The sequence below is a fragment of the Emys orbicularis genome, chromosome 7, assembly GCF_028017835.1.
Source record: "Emys orbicularis isolate rEmyOrb1 chromosome 7, rEmyOrb1.hap1, whole genome shotgun sequence".
NCBI classification, from domain to species: domain Eukaryota; kingdom Metazoa; phylum Chordata; order Testudines; family Emydidae; genus Emys; species Emys orbicularis.
The window spans coordinates 113,770,234-113,788,686 of record NC_088689.1 but is presented as its reverse complement, the minus strand read 5'-3'; the positions used below and the strand labels follow the sequence as shown (position 1 = coordinate 113,788,686).

Genomic DNA, 18,453 nt, shown 5'->3' with positions numbered 1-18,453 from the left:
ATAAACTACTGCCCCAATAAACTTCAAGAACAGGATCTCTTAGATTTATGTTCAAATGACATTCAAAATAACTGTAGATAAGGGGACCAGTAACCAACTCTGTCATGTCATGCTCGATAGTATGTTATGGTCCAAGTACTATAACTCATTTGAAGGAGTTTGCATCCCTTACTATGTTGCCAACACCTGCATACCGATCATACAATGATACTCGCATGTGTCTTTTCAGGAAGAGGGTGTTTGAGGAAGGAGTCAAGCGGTTCATGCATGAGTATACCCTAACTATTAGGAGTTCTAACTCCCGCCTGCTGCAAAGGCAGCTACGGTTGCTTGCCTTTTGGGCTAATGTTCTAGACCAGCGGTTCTCAAACTTTAGCAACCCGAGGACTGCCGTTTTGATTTTGAAATTTTCATGGATCCCCAAACCCACCACTCAGCCACTGGCCCTGCCCCTACTCCACCCCTTCTCCCAAGGCCCCACCCGACTCCATCTCTTCCCCACCTCTTTCAGCCACCTCCCCCAAGCGCACCCTGTCCATGCTCTTCCCCCTCCCTCCCAGCGCCTCCTGCATGCTGCGGAACAGCTGTTCCCCTGCATGCAGGAGGCACTGGGAGGGAGGGTGAGGGGTTAATCAGCAGGGCCAGTGGCCCCAGGCATGATTCCGTCCCCTCCCCAAACGCACCCCACCCCCACTTCTTCCCCTCCCTTCCAGAGCCTCCTGCACACTGCTGAACAGCTGTTCCCTGGCATGCAGGGAGGAAAGGGGAGGAGTTGATCCCTTGGAGTACCCTCCATGGACTCCAGTTTGAGAAACACCGTTCTAGACAATGGAAACAGCAGCAGAGGAAAATCATGAGGAAAACGTTACAATGCAGACTACAGCACTGGAAAATAGGTACAACTGAATATTTTATGCTAGTCTCAGTAAATCACTTTTAGGTGCTGTCAGAAATTATGCTTATGAACATTCTTCTTCTAAACATCACACATTTCTCTTCTAACCAAGGGCTGTTCTACACTAAACTTCTAATGATTACTTATTTGATACTTTACTACTGATTAACATTCCCATTGATTTCTGGCACCATTATAATCAAGGCCTTGTCAGTGTTTCCATTATAAACTGTTATTATCCAATACAGCACCATACTTTATTGAGTAAATAATATACACACTTTTAAGAGTTCCAAATTTTATTTCAGTTATGGACTATAAGGTTTATGAAGAGCTGCATCAATCTACTGAATACACATGTTCTTGAGATAATTTCCCCAATTAACTATTCTAAGGACTTCCTTAAAAAAATTAATTCACAATTAAGTCGGATATGATTCCTCTAATATCACCCTCTTATGCCCAACTACTGCAGCTGGCATGATATTCAAGCAGGGATTCCAGCACCAGCAGAGGGACCTTACATGCAAAATTAGTTCAGTCCTCTGGGCATACTGGATTTTTCAGAAATACTAACTAGTCCAATCGTATGACTTAAAAAAATGTCTCAGTCTCGCATGACAAACTGCAGTATTGTTGCAGAATCCTTCCAAATCTTGATTTCTATTTCCTCTTCTGAGGATTTTAGAAATTTACTGGGGATAGGGCACCGGACTGGGACTCTGAACACCTTGGTTCTATTTCTAGCTCTGCCACTGTTGTGTGATCTTGGGCAAAACCATCTATCACTCTGTGCCTCTATTTCCGCTCCCACCCTTTGTGTGTCCTGATCAATTTACACTGTAAGCTTTTGGGACATGGGCCATTTCTCACTATATATTTATACAATGCTTAGTACAATTAAGCCTGATCTCAGATGGGACCACTAGACACTACCATAACGCAAATAATTAAAAAGTTATTTTCTGTTCTAAAAAACGGTGAGCTTTTAAACGCAGAGGAGCGGGGACTTCTCCCTCCACACAAAAGGAATCCAAAATGAATACTTGAAATAAAATGTGCTTGATTTGTAAAATTTGTGATGCAAAATCTTCCAACATTTCTAACTCCATCGTGGCATTCTTAACTACAAGTTTTCTGTTACTTGTTTATTTAAACCAAGCCTTTTTATTTATGCAGAGGAAACAATTAAATGGCCTAAAATAGTCTCAACCAATTACCTCATTCATCCATGTACTGTACTCACTTATCTGATGACTCTGAAACCATCTCAACTTCTTGCAGGTCTCGCAAAATATCTGAACTGGAGCTGAAAGGATAATATAAAAAAAAAACACAAAAAAAAAACCTTTTAGTCTATATATGCAATCCTTGACAATTATCCAGAACTGGACTTTCAATAATAAATTCATTCTTATAGCTCCCCGATTCTCAGGGTGATCCTTAGCTGATTGAGGCTCCAGTATAGGTTAGTGAGCCTAAAGGACCACACAGCAGCTGAGCATAGCCACTTCTCCTTCCCACTTCTTGAACCAGAGCTCACTGTGTGAGCAGGGAGGAAGAATCAGCCATGTTGGTGGAATTCTCCGCTGGCCAGATCCAACTGCTTTCCCTCCTCTTTGCACCAATCACGTAGTACAAGGGGGAGGGGCGCACATTAGCATAGAGAAACTGGCCCTTTAGTTGCCATTTAGGTTAGCATCATGAAATAAAGACTCAAATGTATTATGTGAGCACCACCATGGAGGCAGTTAAACATGACAGCCACAAGATTGACGAGTCTGAAGGAGATGAGAATAGTAATCCTTGTCCGTTTACAGGGTCCATCATGCATGAACAGTTTGACTAGGCAGATTTTAATGTAAAGAGATTGTGTCGAGTTTCTTTTCAAAGATAAATATTTTCCTGTCAATTTTTCTGTCAAACCTTTGATAGCAGAATAGCAGAATGTCAATTTCTTTACAAAATTTATCACCTCTGTTGAAGAACGACAAATTAAGTGTAAAAATCCTAATCATATTGAAGTGTAAAAATCCTAATCATATTGCCATTTTCCAAACAATAAACCAATGTACTGTCGTTTTGGCTTAACTCCACTCCTTGTCTACCTCTCACAATCATTTCACAGGATTTTTTCAAGTGTAGGGAACCTGTTCATGTTATGGTGAACAAACTCTCCAAGCACTAAAATCATGCAACGTCATTGAAGAGAAAAGCTTTTTTTTTTTAAAAATAATTTCAATATATTGGATCAAAACCATGAAAATGTATGAATAATTTAAGCACAAATAAGAGAAAAATGAAAAAAAAAATCCCTGTTCAAACTAACGGATGATAAATGTCAGAGTTTCTTATGAACAATTTAATCACATCATGGTCACTGGTGGAGCAAAAACGTGCTGCTTTTGTGGAGCATCACAAATTTTATTCCCTAATGACTCCCATCTGAACCTTGTCTTTCCAATCTCCAACTGATTCCTTCATTCCCAACATTCATATTGCTACTGCATCTGCTCCTTCTGGCCAAACAATCTACTTTATATTTCCTCCTGCCTGCCAACTGCTGCTCCAACACGTCCTCTTGCTCGGTTTCCAACCCTCTCCAGGTTTCCCAGTGCACCTAATCTAAGCCATCTTTCACGCTACCTTCTACAACCTCTTACACTCCACACAGCACTAGGATGGAATCTTAATGAGACAGAGTGCCACATTTTTAAAAATAATTTAAGAATGACTGTGCCAGTGTGCAGCCTGTATATGTGGCTGGGAATCGGTATCAGAAGTTCCTAAACCCCAGTGCAATGCTTAATATACAAGGCAACACTGTCCCAGTCAGTGCTTGAATCAAACATGTATAGCATTTTCCGACTTTCCTTTTAAAAACTACAATTAAAGGCCAGAACGTGTACATAAAAATTAGGATCTGTTCATCCATTACCAGTTCTCTTCTTCTTGCTGCTTATTCCCCAGATGAAGGTACAAACCTTGATTGCAAAGATTACAATTAGCTGCCATAGAGATAATTGTGAAATCACTAAAAGGATTAGGATTTCAGAGGAGAAATAAGGTACCAAAATCAGATTAAGTGCTATGGAACAGTGAGACTTCTTATGCGAATGTGCCTGCAGTGTTATTGTAGAAAGCTTGGGATATTACCTCACCCATTTTGTGTCTCCGTGCAAATGTGCTCAGTCATAATGATGAAAAGGGAAGATAAAAAGCAGAACCAATGGAGGTATACGGACAAAATTATTTCAAAGCAGAATGGGTTTTCAGTTTCCTGCGAAGCATTAGACTTTTTCCAATGACTCCTTTGGAGCATTTGTGAACCACTGAATAAAGAATCGGTAATTAACAAATATTATAAAACATATAGACTACCATAATCTGAAATTAAGAGCAGTGATTGTGATTATGGGGTAAATATCTTTCTCATGCACCAATTCTGGGCCGTAGGGCTTGGCACAAGTGGGCCCCATCGGGGCCAACGGGAAGGAATTCTGTTTCCCCCACAGGATGCAGAATGGGAGAAAAGCTGCTCCATGACTGCCTGGGATCTCCACTTGAGTTGCATCTGGCTTACGAATGGACACTTGCCTGGTGGGCTCAGTAACTCTCCAGATCAAGCTTCAGCATTCTAAACAAGTTCCAAAGGCTGTTGTGTGTGCGCGAATGTATACAATCATTAACATGGCTACATAAACATAAACCACGCAGCTGATAGCGGTGAATGACAGACTCTTCCCCCCCAAAACAAACAGAAATGTCTGACACCCCTCCAATTCCATCCTTCCCACAAGCGGGAAAGTTAAGAGGAGAGGAATGATTTAACGTGACCTATGTAGAAGTCACTTGTGTTACTCAAATTCAGCAAAGCACTTAAGCACATGCTTCGCTGTAAGCACGAGCAATCCCATGAATTCTGAATGTGACTACTCATGTGCTTAAACACTCTGCTGAATCAGGTATTGAAACATCAGCCCTGTCACAGAGCACCAGCATACTGCACCAGCTAAGAGCTGCAGAAACAAATGGACTGTGATTTTATAGTTAATTCAACTCTCAGGGGCTGGGGAGTTGGGGAGGAAATAATTGGTTTGTTACGGTGCAATAATTCAACTAATCTGCGAAAGTTAACTAAAGTAAAAAGATACATCAGAGCGCCTGAAGGGGAAAAAAAAAGTTAATTTGCCATGCCCTTTATAGCCCCAGAACAAATAAACATACTTAAAGAAAAAAAAAGAACAGCAAGAAAAGGAATGCAAAGTAATTGTTGCCTGTCATATAGTCACTTCACTGTGCATAGGTAATTTAAGGATCTCAGATCACTCTGGGTTTGTGGGATCTTAAATGCCGTAAATGTCCAGACACAACAGAGCTCATTAAGAATGGAGTAGCAGGCCTGCCTAGTGGTCTAATGAGAGCAAATTCTGTTGTCACGGAAATGACCACTGTCTGAGTGCACACCCTGGAAAAAAATATCCCATATTATTCTTGAGATGGCTCCTCTGACCAAGGCAGAAGCAGCACTGGCAGGCTGCAGCAACCAATAATTAAGAAGGCACTCAATTGGAATGGATTTGATGTACAGTACACTCCCATTTATCTGAATGGCCTTGTGGACACCCAAAACTTTCGGATAACCGGATGTTCAGATAAACCCACTAATAACTTCTTAAGTAGCCTCTTTGCACCTGTTAGCATTCAATGTTTTTTTTAATCGATTAGCACTACAGGTGCTTAGCAGATAATTAGCTGGTGATTAATACAGGGGTACATGGGGGACACACTGTGAATTTGTATAATTAGGATTTTCGGATAAAGGGAATTCAGATAAACAGGAGTATACTATATACACACTAATCTTAAAACAATGCTACACTGTTGACTTCAGTGGAGCTACTGCAGTTGTGCACTGGTTTAAGTGATAACCAGCCCACATCCTATATGGGTAAGCAGAAGCGTAATTCGATGCACAGACATAATGAAAGGAAAAAAAGAAAAAAAAACCCGAGGAGTCCTTGTGGCACCTTAGAGACTAACAAATTTATTTGGGCATAAGCTTTTGTGGGCTAAAACCCACTTCATCAGATTAATGGAGAGAAAAATACAGTAGGCAGGTATATATATTACATCACATGAAAAGATGGGAGTTGCCTTACCAAGTGGGGTGTCAGTGCTAACGAGGCCAATTCAATCAGGGTGGATGTCGCCCATTCCCAACAGTTGACAAGAAGGTGCGAGTATCAACAGATGGAAAATTACTTTTTGTAGTGACCCAGCCACTTCCAGTCTTTATTCAGGCCTAATTTGATGGTGTCAAGTTTGCAAATTAATTTCAGTTCTGCAGTTTCTCGTTGAAACTTTTTGAAGTTTTTTTTTGTTGAAGAATGGCCACTTTTAAGTCTGTTATTGAGTGTCCAGGGAGATTGAAGGGCTCTCCTACTGGTTTTTGAATGTTACAATTCTTGATGTCTGATTTGTGTCCATTTATTCTTTTGCATAGAGACTGTCCGCTTTGGCCAATGTACATGGCAGAGGGGCATTGGTGGCAAATGATGGCATATATCACATTGGTAGATGTGCAGGTGAACGAGTCCCACCACCAGTGATAGATGTTCCCCTGCACACACCTACCGGACAGTAGGCTACCCCTCTGAAACCAGACATAATGAATGCTCACACATTTTGGGTGCACAGTGAGGCACACGGCCAAACAACAGGTTTCTGGGTATCTAATATTACTGATGTTGTGAAGTGCATTATCGCTTTAAACAAAGGTTATGCCATGATAGAAAATCAATAGCTGATTAAAAAGAGAACGTTTTTAATATAAAGGACACAGAAAAATAGTTCTTATTTCAAAATAACATTAATTTTCACTGATAGGAAGTTTATTTCCAGGAAAACAGAACAGCAGCAGAGGTGGCCGGACTGTTGTGTATTTTACATGTTGAGACTAAAGGCTACAAATTCTTTATTTCCAACATACTCTTCAAATCTTTACCATGTTGCCTTCTAATCACATTACCACTATGTTACCATCTGGCTGATCACTTCTGAACATAATCCCACCATGATTTAAACAAAAGAAAATGGAAATAAGGTTGTGGAACAAATATTGGCTAACACCGCATTGTTCATGCCCCTATCTTTAGTCTGTCTTGTCTATTTAGACGGTAAGATCTTTGGGATAAGGAGCGTCTCTAATTCGACAAAAAGAACAAGGAGTCCGGTGGCACTTTAAAGACTAACAGATTTATTTGGGCATAAGCTTTTGTGGGTAAAAAAGTCACTTCTTCAGATGAGAAAAAAGATGCATCTGAAGAAGTGAGGTTTTTTACCCACGAAAGCTTATGCCCAAATAAATCTGTTAGTCTTTAAGGTGCCACCGGACTCCTTGTTCTTTTTGTGGATACCGACTAACATGGCTACCCCCTGATACTCTCAAATTCTAGTATATAGCTCAAAAGGACACTGTACTTGGCTGGCCCATTGGCACTTCCATAATGAACATGATTAATAAGAGCAATTTTAAATGGTAAATAGAGTCCAAAATATGGAGTAGGGATTATCTCTCTGTTTTTCCTTCTTTAATTGGCAAAGTAAATTACCCAATAATTAATAGCTACATAAGTGCTAGGTATTTATTATTAATGATGTACAAGCTTTGCACCAATATTAAATACTCACACGGCAGAAATTTTGCCAACTAAATGCCTTCTTTTATCATGCCTGTTTTTAAAAATGACAAACCTAGTGCACTTTCATTATAACACAAGGATAGTAAAACATTTTTGACAGCTCGAAGTCTGAGAACTTCTAGAATACATTTGGGAGCAGATATAGAACTCAGTAGCTTATGCCTCAGGTCAGTTAAAAGTCAATTATTCTACAAATGAAACATGATTGACCTCTGGGGAAAGATATAAACTTGATTTATAGAGCAGATACACATCTGGCTTCACATAGCTGTACTGTCATCACCTCACTGGGATCCACTCTCCCAATGATGTCTCCATACAGAACAGCATGTGGAAGAGGAGCATAAAAATCTGTCAGGGGTTTACAGCAAAAGAGATAAAAGCCGTTAACAAATCTGTCTGATTATCTTTCCTACTGATTAACTATCAACTCAAAGATGACAGAAGTCATGGTCCAACTTCAACCAAGAAGTACTGCAAGTACTCCAGGTGCATCCATCGATGATGTATCATTCAAGCTCACTGGCAAATTTTGCTACCTACACAGTTTTGTTTCACGTAATTCAATGACTGATGACAACATTATGAAATGTATTGGGGCAGCCAGAAGTGCCTTCAGAAAACTTCACAAAAACGGTGTCAGAACTGCAAACAACAATTGATGTTACCATGCTGTTGTCATACCACACTCCTAAATGGCTGAGATACATGGACTATTTATCAATGCCACATAAAATACTTGGACTAATTGCACATACAATGTCTATGATAGTTAATGGGTATTAAATAGCAAGATTTGATTCCAAACACCGAGGTCCTTGAGTGCTGAGACATCATAAGCGGTGACACTTTTACAGTGAGAGCACAGCTGAGATGGTGCGGTGATGCGGTCTGATGTCCAACAATAAAATACCAAAGGATGTCTTCTATGGAGAATTGCAGACCGGAACTTATTTTAGGGGCAGGCCAAGAAAACAATACAAAGACACTCTTCTGAAGGTAAACCTGCAATCTTGCAATGTTGACCTCAACACCTGGGAGCTCCTAGTTCATAACAAGGTCTCTGTACCTTGGACTGGAAAACTTTGAGAGTGCATAGACTGCTGCAATCAAGGAGAGATGTGCAAAGCATAAAGCTAAAAGCAGTGTATATTCATCTACAATTGTTTTCACCTGTGGCACTTGTGGACAGGGCTGCAGGTCCAAAATTGGTCTTTGATCTCATCTCAGGATCCACAATAAGTGACTGTAGTTCATCTATCCAATTCAGCAAGAGACTCGATCATATCATTTTTTTTTTTTAACCTGAGTGTCCCTTTGACCAGACATTTCATTTAGAGGTTAGTAGAACTGTTGCTATCTGGTAAACGTCATGTTTTCTAAATGAAAAGGGGCCTCCTACACTCCCTATATCTGCTTCTTAAGTTGGAAGACAAAAGCTCCAGTTCAGCAAAGTACTTCAGCACATGCTTAAGTGCTTTGCTAAATCTGTACATTGGAGCCTCATCTAAAGCACAAAAAGTTAATGCCAAGACTCCAACTGACTTTAATGGGCTTTGGATGAGGCCTTAATACCAGGGATCAGAAGCTCAGAACTTTAAATTGGCCCTGCTACACTGACTCCAATGAAGCTACATTGATTTATACCATTAGTTTTCAACTTTTTTTCATTTGTGGACCCCTAAAAAATTTCAAATGGAGGTGCGGACCCCTTTGGAAATCTTAGATGTAGTCTGCGGACACCAGGGGTCCGTGGACCAGAGGTTGAAAACCACAGATTTATATGAACTGAAGTTCTGTCTCTAAGTCTATTCACCCTCTTCAGTGAGAATTTCAAATTAAGTTGTCATATTTCATTACACACCTTAATAGCTTAGCCTATTGGTTAGCCATTCCAGCAAACATTAGATACAGAAGTGTCTGATGTTCCATTAGCACACAAGTGCAACTGCTATCACCATTAATGGTGCCTCCCTCACATCAAGAGATTTTATAGAGTAGCTTTTTGTTTGTTTGTTTGTTTGTAAGCTCCTGCCTTCTGCCTTGGAGCTGCTCCCGGGAGCCTCCTGCTTGCTGTGCAAGGGGGGAAGGGGGAAGAGTGGTGCTAATGTCAGGATATCCACCTCCCCCCGCTGCTGCTCCCCGTTCCTGAAATCCATCTCCACAGAGCAGAGCGGACACAGAAAAGGGCTCAGGACAGAAGGAGCCTCCTGGCAGCAGCTGCTGTCTCAACTTGCTCATCTACTTAAAAAGGCAGTGTACTTAGAGTGGGGTCAGCGTACTTAAAGGGGCAATGCGCGTCTCTCTCTCTCCCTCCCTCTCACACACGGTGTGTCTCTCTGTCTCTCCCTCTCTCACACACACACACAGGTGTGTGTCTCTGTCTCTCTCTGCCATCGTGTCTCCCCTCCCTCGATTCCTGCTCTCTTGTAGAGTGTGAGGCTACATTAACAACGTGATAACCCTTGAGGGCTCAGCCGAGTGCTAGTTCATCATTTAGCAGTAAGGCATTCTCTGGGAAATATCCCTTCCTCTTCCACCCTCTGACTCCATCACCTCAAAAAATATAGTCTTTTGTCAGGCGAAAAAAATTTCCCTGGAACCTAAACCTCCCCCCCGCCCTTTACATTAATTCTTATGGGGAAATTGGATTCGCTTAACATCATTTCGCTTCAAGTAGCATTTTTCAGGAACATAACTACAACGTTAAGCGAGGAGTTACTGTACCACAACTACTTATACAGAACACAGCAGTTCACGAAAGCTAGATGCATGACTTCATTTAATGCTGTTGGAAAAATTATCCTTTAAAAGTCATGCATTTTTGTAGTTTTGTTCATTTGGCATTTTATATTTTGTTCTTTGGGTGGGTTTAGCAATTGATGAAAAAAAAGACTGAACATGTTTGGATTACTGTCATACTCCATAGTTACATATTTTATTAAAAGCCTTTGGACATGTATCAAATGCCCTTTACTCTCATTTCCTCAATTAAAAACATGAGCATACATATCTAGAATATCAGCAGCTCAGTACTAGTTAAACTAATAATGTACCAATTTCTATCACTGATACACTATGGTCATATTAAAAGAAAAAATTCAAGGACTAGTATTAATCATTTAGTTACATACATGTTTTTATGAATGTAACAATATAGGGGTAATTAAATTACCTAGAGTACAGTGCTTCATTACAAAAAAAGTCAGAAACCATACATTCTTTTAAACTTTAAGGGTCTTTTGCTCAAAAATCCTTCTCTCTTTATTACTCTCCTATAAATATTTAACATGCAGGTTTGGACTTTGAAATGTACTCCAATGACTATTGCCAGATGATATCCTGATATCAAAAAAAATGCAATACTCACAAAAACCATGGTCTTGCACAAAATATGCAATGCTATTTAAATCAAAGAGCTAAATTATTCTTTTTTCTTGAAGACTTGCTCCATTTAATACTTATCTGATTATATATTAACCCTATAGTTTCAAGAATCAGACAGGATACTTTAATTTCATGCTAACTACATTACCATACTATTACATTCCACCATGTATTACCACCACCTTACACCAAAGGACATAGGGGTACAAAGAATCTGCCCTGCATCTTCCTTCAAATGTGATTAAGAGTTGTTTTTTAATTCATATGAAGCATGAATAGACAGTAACAAGAGGTATAAATCATGGTCTAGCTAGCACAGTTTTCCTAACATCGTACCTACCTAAATCCCGGGTATCAAACAGAAAATGCTACACTATGTTGAATCTAATGCAATGCATGTATTCTGATAAATAAGACTTCCAATGTCAATAGCCTTTTTGACTTTAAAAAGAAACCTTTGGGGCAGCCAGTTAAGCTTACAGTATATGCAACAGTAAATACAGAGGTGACTATTCAAAAAAATGCCTGTTTTCCCTAAAATGAATCCAGGTGCTCCTTCCCAATATTTACTATAGGAAATACCTTGAGTACTTCAAACACTGAAACTGCCCAAATGTAAATATTTATTTTAGGGCTAGATCGGGGTGGGCAAACTACGGCCCACAGGCTGCGTCTGGCCCATCAGATGTTTTAATCCAGCCCTTGAGCTCCAGCTGGGGAGCGGGGTCAGGGGCTTGCCCGTTCCACGCATGCTGTGGCTCCGCATGGCTCCTGGAAGCAGCAGCATATCCCTACCCCCGGCTCCTACACGTAGGGGCAACCAGAGGGCTCCGCACGCTGCCTCCATCCCCAAGCACTGCCCTCACAACTCCCATTGGCCAGGAATGGCGGCCAATGGGAGCTGCAGGGGCTGCGCCTGCAGATAGGGCAGCGCGCAAAGCCGCCTGGCCGGTGCCGCGCAGGAGCTGGAGGGAGAACATGCCGCTGCTTCCGGGAGCTGCTTGAGGTAAGCACCACCCAGAGCCTGCAACCCATAACTCCTTCCGCGCCCCAACCCCCTGCCCCAGCCCTGATCCCCCTCCCGTCCTCCAAACCCCTCGGTCCCAGCCTGGAGCACCTTCCTGCACCCCAAACCCCTCATCCCCAGCCCCACCCCAGAGCCCGTACCCACAGCTGGAGCCTTCACACACCCCCGCACTCCCTAACCCCCTGCTCCAGCACAGAGCCCCTCCCACACCTTTAACTCCTCATTTCTGGCCCCACCCCAGAGCCCGCACCCCCAGCCAGAGCCCTCACCCCATCCCGCACCCCAACCCCCAATTTTGTGAGCATTCGTGGCCCGCCATACAATTTCCATACCCAGATGTGGCCCTCGGGCCAAAACGTTTTCCCATCCCTGAGCTAGACCATCCCTAGCCCGGATGCAACTGAGCAGGAGGAGTGTCCATACTCTTCCCCCGCACAGCTGGATGAGGGCTGCATGTATTGCTGTTCTGGATGTAGGGAAGAGAGTAATCCAAAGTTCCCCATTGCTAGCAGGTAGACAGGGCAAACCACAAGTGTGGGCAGTGTGCCTCACCCCAAAAAGGGAGCAAGAGAGGAACAGTGACAATTCCTTACTGATGCTCCTCCTGGGGTGACACTGCTAGGTGCTAACTCATAATCAGGGTTGAGTCTAAATGTTCAAACTAGCCCTCGTTTACTTAAGGTCCACCACTGTAAGGAGCAAGCAAAAGGCAGCAAAGCAAACTGAGAAACTGCTCCAGACACTGACCTAAGAAAGATTGGCACAAAAAGCAGTCTCCTGAGGTGCAAGAATTCTGTAGGTTCAGGCCTAAAACCAAGGGTAGGCTGTAAACACAGCTGCAGCATTAGACTCCTCAAGGGGCAAAAAGAACAGACAGGCTTGGGTTTAGTACTAGTATTTCTGTTTTAGATTATCTCTCAGAGTGACTGAGAGAAGAGCAAGGGCAAAGGGAGCCCAAGTGATATGGCTGCTTTTTGCATCTTTGGCTGCGATATTTTCCTAACAGTCTCCACTTGCTAGGTCAGGGGAGATGGGAGGGAGGGAGTTGTTTTAAAAATCACCAAAATTTATGATGTGTTTTCTCTTGCAAGGGAAAGTGGTGGTCTGTACAATCTTTGTGGCTCTCAGAAAAACATATTTGGTAGCTTTTCAAACAAAGTGCAGTTTGGAGAGAGGAATGCACTGCTGGCAATGGGCAGTTGCCTTGCACATATCTGCAGTCATTTATGCACTTCATTTAAACCTTTTTTGTTAGCATCAGTCTTGCTCCATGTCTGCTGAAAAGACAAAGAAATTACAATGTGTGGTACTCTAAGGGCACTCCAGACACGGTCTAATTGTCTAAATTTGTGTGTATTGCTTTAACATACAACTTGGCCACATTTTTTAAGATCATTTCGAACCACTGCAATACCGGATTGTTAAGGTTCATGATTTTAAGTAGCACACTAACCTGAATTAAAAAACAAACAAGGAATATCCCCAAAGCAGAAAAGATGAGGAAAAGCAGAAAAAATTCTGAAAAACACAGTTCTTTGGAGCCTCTAGTTACTTTGAGGCAGCTCAACATGGAGCTGGATCAAAGAGTAAAATCACTGACAACTACTAAACATTTATTTTTGTAAAGAAGGTCCAGATAATTACAATGGATACCTCCTGCTGTTCACATCTGTGAGATTATGGGTACAGTTCAAGAATTTATGGATATTTTTCAGTGTGTTTTTGCACTTAAGAGTAAATTTAGTTCCCATAAAAGGGAGGGACAACAACACTGTCTTTGGCTAGGCATAATGCATCCATATACTCCACCAGACTGGGACTGTAAAGTACATTCAGATTATTAGTAAAGGCAACACTAATATCATTTACAAGACTTTCTTACAGCAAGTACTGAAGTTTATACATTTAAAACTTCAAATATACAACTTCAAATGTGCTGAACAGCTCTGCAGAAGAACTTCAGAAAAACTGAGAAATTATCTCATACACCTCACATATTCCAGAAAGGACCATCTCAAACAAGAAATCATCACATACCCCCACCCACAGGAAACTGCTTTTACCAAACAAACAAGGACACTCCACCAGTGAAGTAGATCGCATCATGGAATGGGCTACCCAAATACCCCAAAGAAACCTGCTTCAATACAGAAAAAAGCTCTCTGAATGCACTACTCTAGTTGTCACCTACAACCCCATGCTAGAACCCATTCGGGGTATCATTAAACAACTACAACCCATACTCAACGGGGACCACACCACAAATGAAATCTTTTCAGAACCCTCTCTTCTGGCCTTCAAACAACACACCTCAGCCTCACCACGCTCATCATCAGAAGCAAACTCCCCACACACCAGGGCCCAACAACTCAAAGCAGCACCAGACCCTGCCAGAAAAACAGATGCAAAACCTGCTAACATATGTCCACTGCTATAATGACAAATACTCCCCACAACACACCTTTCAAGATCCAGTGTCCTATACATGTCTATCACAACATGTGGTGTACCTCATCCAGTGCACTAAATGCCTCAACAACTATGTGCGTGATACTAGACAATCATTACGTTTTCGAATGACCTCACAGAGAAAAATGTACCAACACACCATACCACCTGTGGGCAAACATTTTTCACAGAACAATCACTCCATATCTGACCTCTCAGTCCTCGTCCTCAAATGAAATCTGCACAACACTGCAAAGGATGAGCCTGGAAGCTGCAAATTCATAACTTTATTAGACACTAAAAATCAAGGTCTTAATAAAGAAACTATATTTTTGGTTTATTACAACAATCTGTAACCTGCTAATGTCCCCCTTTTTGTCCTGTGATTGCAGGGGTGTTAATGTGCAACTTAACCTTAGAATATGTTGACTACTTATGCTAAACAATTTGTTCCATCTTGTATTTAGTGTAACGCTGAGAATACATTTCCCAGAGCTGAAGAAGTTGGTCCAATAAAAGATATTACCTCACTCAGCCTGTCTCTCTATTTAAAACTTAAGGCAGAAAGAGGAATACAGAAAATGGTTTGGCAGGAGAGAAAACACGGAGGTCTTGAAATATCAGGTACTCACAAAAACAACGGTGGCACCTTAAAGACTAACAGATTTATTTGGGCATAAGCTTTCGTGGGTAAAAAACCCACTTCTTCAGACACTCTTCATTGTTTTTGTGGATACAGACTAACATGGCTACCCTCTGATACTTGACATCAGGTACTCAACCATTCTATGCCAATTTCAGTTTAAATTTAATACCCTTTTCCTATCAACCCTGTAAAGTTTGGGAAATGCTCAGTGTTTGAGGAACAAGAAACAAACAAATGGACAAAGCAATTTTGCATAGCCCTTTCTGAAAAGGGTGAAAAGTCAAAACAACGTAGACAAGATTCCTGTTTAAATACTTATGCTGAAATGCTTGTACAGTTAATTTTATTTTTGAATACATTTAGTCTATTATAAAAAATAGCACAATAAAAGCAGATTAATTTGTCTTCACTACACAGTGACTTTAACAGAAGGTACCCACTCTATAAACAGACCATGTTAATAAATCTGTCTGTAAATGGATTTACATACAATAGCTAATTCATTTTTTTTTAAAAGTTGTCAGTAGTTGGGCAGTCTCATTATTAAAAATACTATTGAGCATACAAGTGCAGTAAAGCAATTAAACACATGCACAGTTTACATTAAACTCTAAATCTATTTTCAACATTAATATACATAGAAAATGGGGTTAAACAAACTTTCATGGCAGCCATTTAAACTGGTGAGTTTTTTCTCTCTATTTTGATTATCTTCAACCATTGTTACTATATGTGGAATGTTATATACTCCGAAGAGGTTTTGATTTTGAAATAGCTACTTATCTGCAAATCATCTCTATGAGCTTAGAAGGCATGAAAAGATCCAACAAGGATAATTATCAGAACGGACAATAGGAAATAATAAAAACTGATAAACTAAATGAGATTAAAAATGACAGTAATCAACATTATTCTGAGTTTTAATCATAGAATCGTAGAATATCAGGGTTGGAAGGGACCTCAGGAGGTCATCTAGTCCAGTCTATGTCTATGTCTATGTCGTTAATATCTCCTCTATTAATCTGCAAATACTAAAATTTCTTGGGTTAAGAAACATAGCTTCATTTTTCCATTAAACTGTCAAACTCCATAAGCTAAAGTATAATTCCATTTTGGATTTTTAAAAGTAAAAAAGTAAAATAAAATGTACTTTCCTTGACAAGAACATTTGAATACATGTATGTTCAGTTATCCAAACAAAGGCAGGTCAGTTGACTACATTATTTCTCTAAGGCCTGGTCCACACTAACCCCCCACTTCGGACTAAGGTACGCAAATTCAGCTACGTTAATAACGTAGCTGAATTCGAAGTACCTTAGTCCGAACTTACCGCGGGTCCAGACGCGGCAGGCAGGCTCCCCCGTCGATGCCGCGTACTCCTCTCGCCGAGCTGGAGTACCGGCGTCGACGGCGAGCACTTCCGGGATCGATTTATCGCGTCTACACAAGACGCGATAAATCGATCCCAGAAGATCGATTGCCTGCCGCCGAACCAGGAAGTAAGTGTAGACGTACCCTAAACATAGGTTAACAGAAGTTCTAAGAGTGAATAGAAGGCAGCACATTTCACTTGAGAGGCAAGAATGATTGCCATCTATTCATTCCCAACCATCTGTTTATAGAAAACTTGTTTGGTTTTTAAAGTGTAGGCATAAAGAATTATCTTACAATTCTCCAGAGAATTCATACTTTACTCTGAGCTACAATGATCTTACTAATCAGCAATACAAATCACACCTGCATAAATTATTGACAAAAACAGTTTTACATAAGCATCATTCTTAGAGATTAACAATCTTCTAAAGACAGTGAACGAAACATCTGTTCCTCAACTATTCTGCAAATTTACATTGAAAAAAGTTTTGAAGAATGCCAAATTCCTCCCCCGAACCCCCCCCCAAATCTTCTACATATTTCACATTCTCGTGTGTTTGTATTTATAATGATTTTTACTGTATGTCTCCAAAAATCAAACCAACAAAAGAAGTGAAGGTCACAACCAAAGCTTGAATGAAAGTGCTGACTACATACATGCATGTGAGGATAAAGGCTACAGACTAAGATCATCTGCATAAAGTTTATGCTAAACTAATTGAAAATATGAAAGATATGCTGTCATAGGTGGGCTGGCCCTTTAAGAGGTGTTGGTCTCAGCCCAGCCGGACACAGATCAGCTACCACCTCACTTCCCTACAAGCTGATCAATGCAATCATTACACTCATCTGGGGAAGAGCAGGGTGATTTCCATTAAAGGCTTGGGACCGCTCAGTTGAGGAGATCTGCAGGAGGGAGCTTAACTCTGTGATTGGCCCAGAAGGGGGCCCTTGTGGCAAGCCCTGGAAAAGACTAACCCCCAGGAAGACAGCCTGGAGATGACCAGACTGAGGCGAAAGGACTTCAGAGAAGAAGCCCTGCAGGGTCAGCACTCTGAGACCAGGTTGGGCAGAAGACCTTGTTGTTTCATGCTTTTTGGACTTCACTAGACGCTGCTACCTGACAGGTCCTCCCTGAGAGAAGGCAGGTCTGTCGCAGAATTATTGTTGGGACTAAGTGGGAAACAGAGGCAGAGCCACTGCCACAGGGGACACAAGGGGGTGCAGAGTGGGCATACTGCCCAATATGCAAATAAAATTGTAAAGGCCTCTTCCAACAAATCATGCAATACTTTGCCAGCTCAGATTTGTGTGCATGCACGCACACACGATCAGATCAGCTACTCCATTCACATTTCAAGTACAGATGGCAATTTTACTGGATATTCGACAATGCATGGCTACCTACATGCCAGTCTATCAACATGAGCTACTTTTAATAGTGCTTCATCTTGTGGGTAGCCTCAATGACTAGAAAGGGACTACTTGTGGAGTAAGGTATTACTCAGCGTGAGTAAGGGTGACAAAACTGGACCCTATGTAATTAGAGCAGAAAGGTAGCAGAACAGACTTATAATTGAACTTATAATAATCACTACTTCAGCTTGGCAGGCGGGCCAACACTTTCTAAAACAGGGGTGGGCAAACAACAGCCCACGGGATTGCCACCCCTGTGGCGCTGCGGGCCCCGTGCCACTCCCAGAAGCAGCCGGCACCACATCCCTGCGACCCCTGGTGGAGGGGGGCGGGCAGCGCACGGAGCCCTTTGCCCCCCATCCCCCAGGGGCTGCAGGGACGTGGTGTGGGAGTGGCGCGGCACGGGGCCAGGGCAGGCAGCCTGCTCTTCCCCTGGTGCACACCACTGCCACCTCGGAGCAGCTTCAGGTAAGCGGTGCCAGGCCAGAGCCCGAACCCCTCCTGCACCCCACACCCCAACTCCCTGCCCTGAGCCTCCTGCCGCACCCTGCACCTC

The 18,453-nt window shown here is 41.7% G+C and overlaps 1 protein-coding gene across 1 annotated transcript in view; it reads right to left on the bottom strand.

Moving 5' to 3' along the window:
* Nucleotides 1-2,116: 2,116 nt before the first annotated feature.
* Nucleotides 2,117-18,453, bottom strand: part of RAD18 (RAD18 E3 ubiquitin protein ligase) — an 83,775-nt gene continuing 67,438 nt past the window's right edge. Inside the window, exon 12 of the mRNA XM_065407787.1 lies at nucleotides 2,117-2,204. Within this exon, the coding sequence (XP_065263859.1) occupies nucleotides 2,138-2,204 (67 nt within the window). The 3' untranslated portion in view covers nucleotides 2,117-2,137. The remainder of the gene's footprint in view (nucleotides 2,205-18,453) is intronic.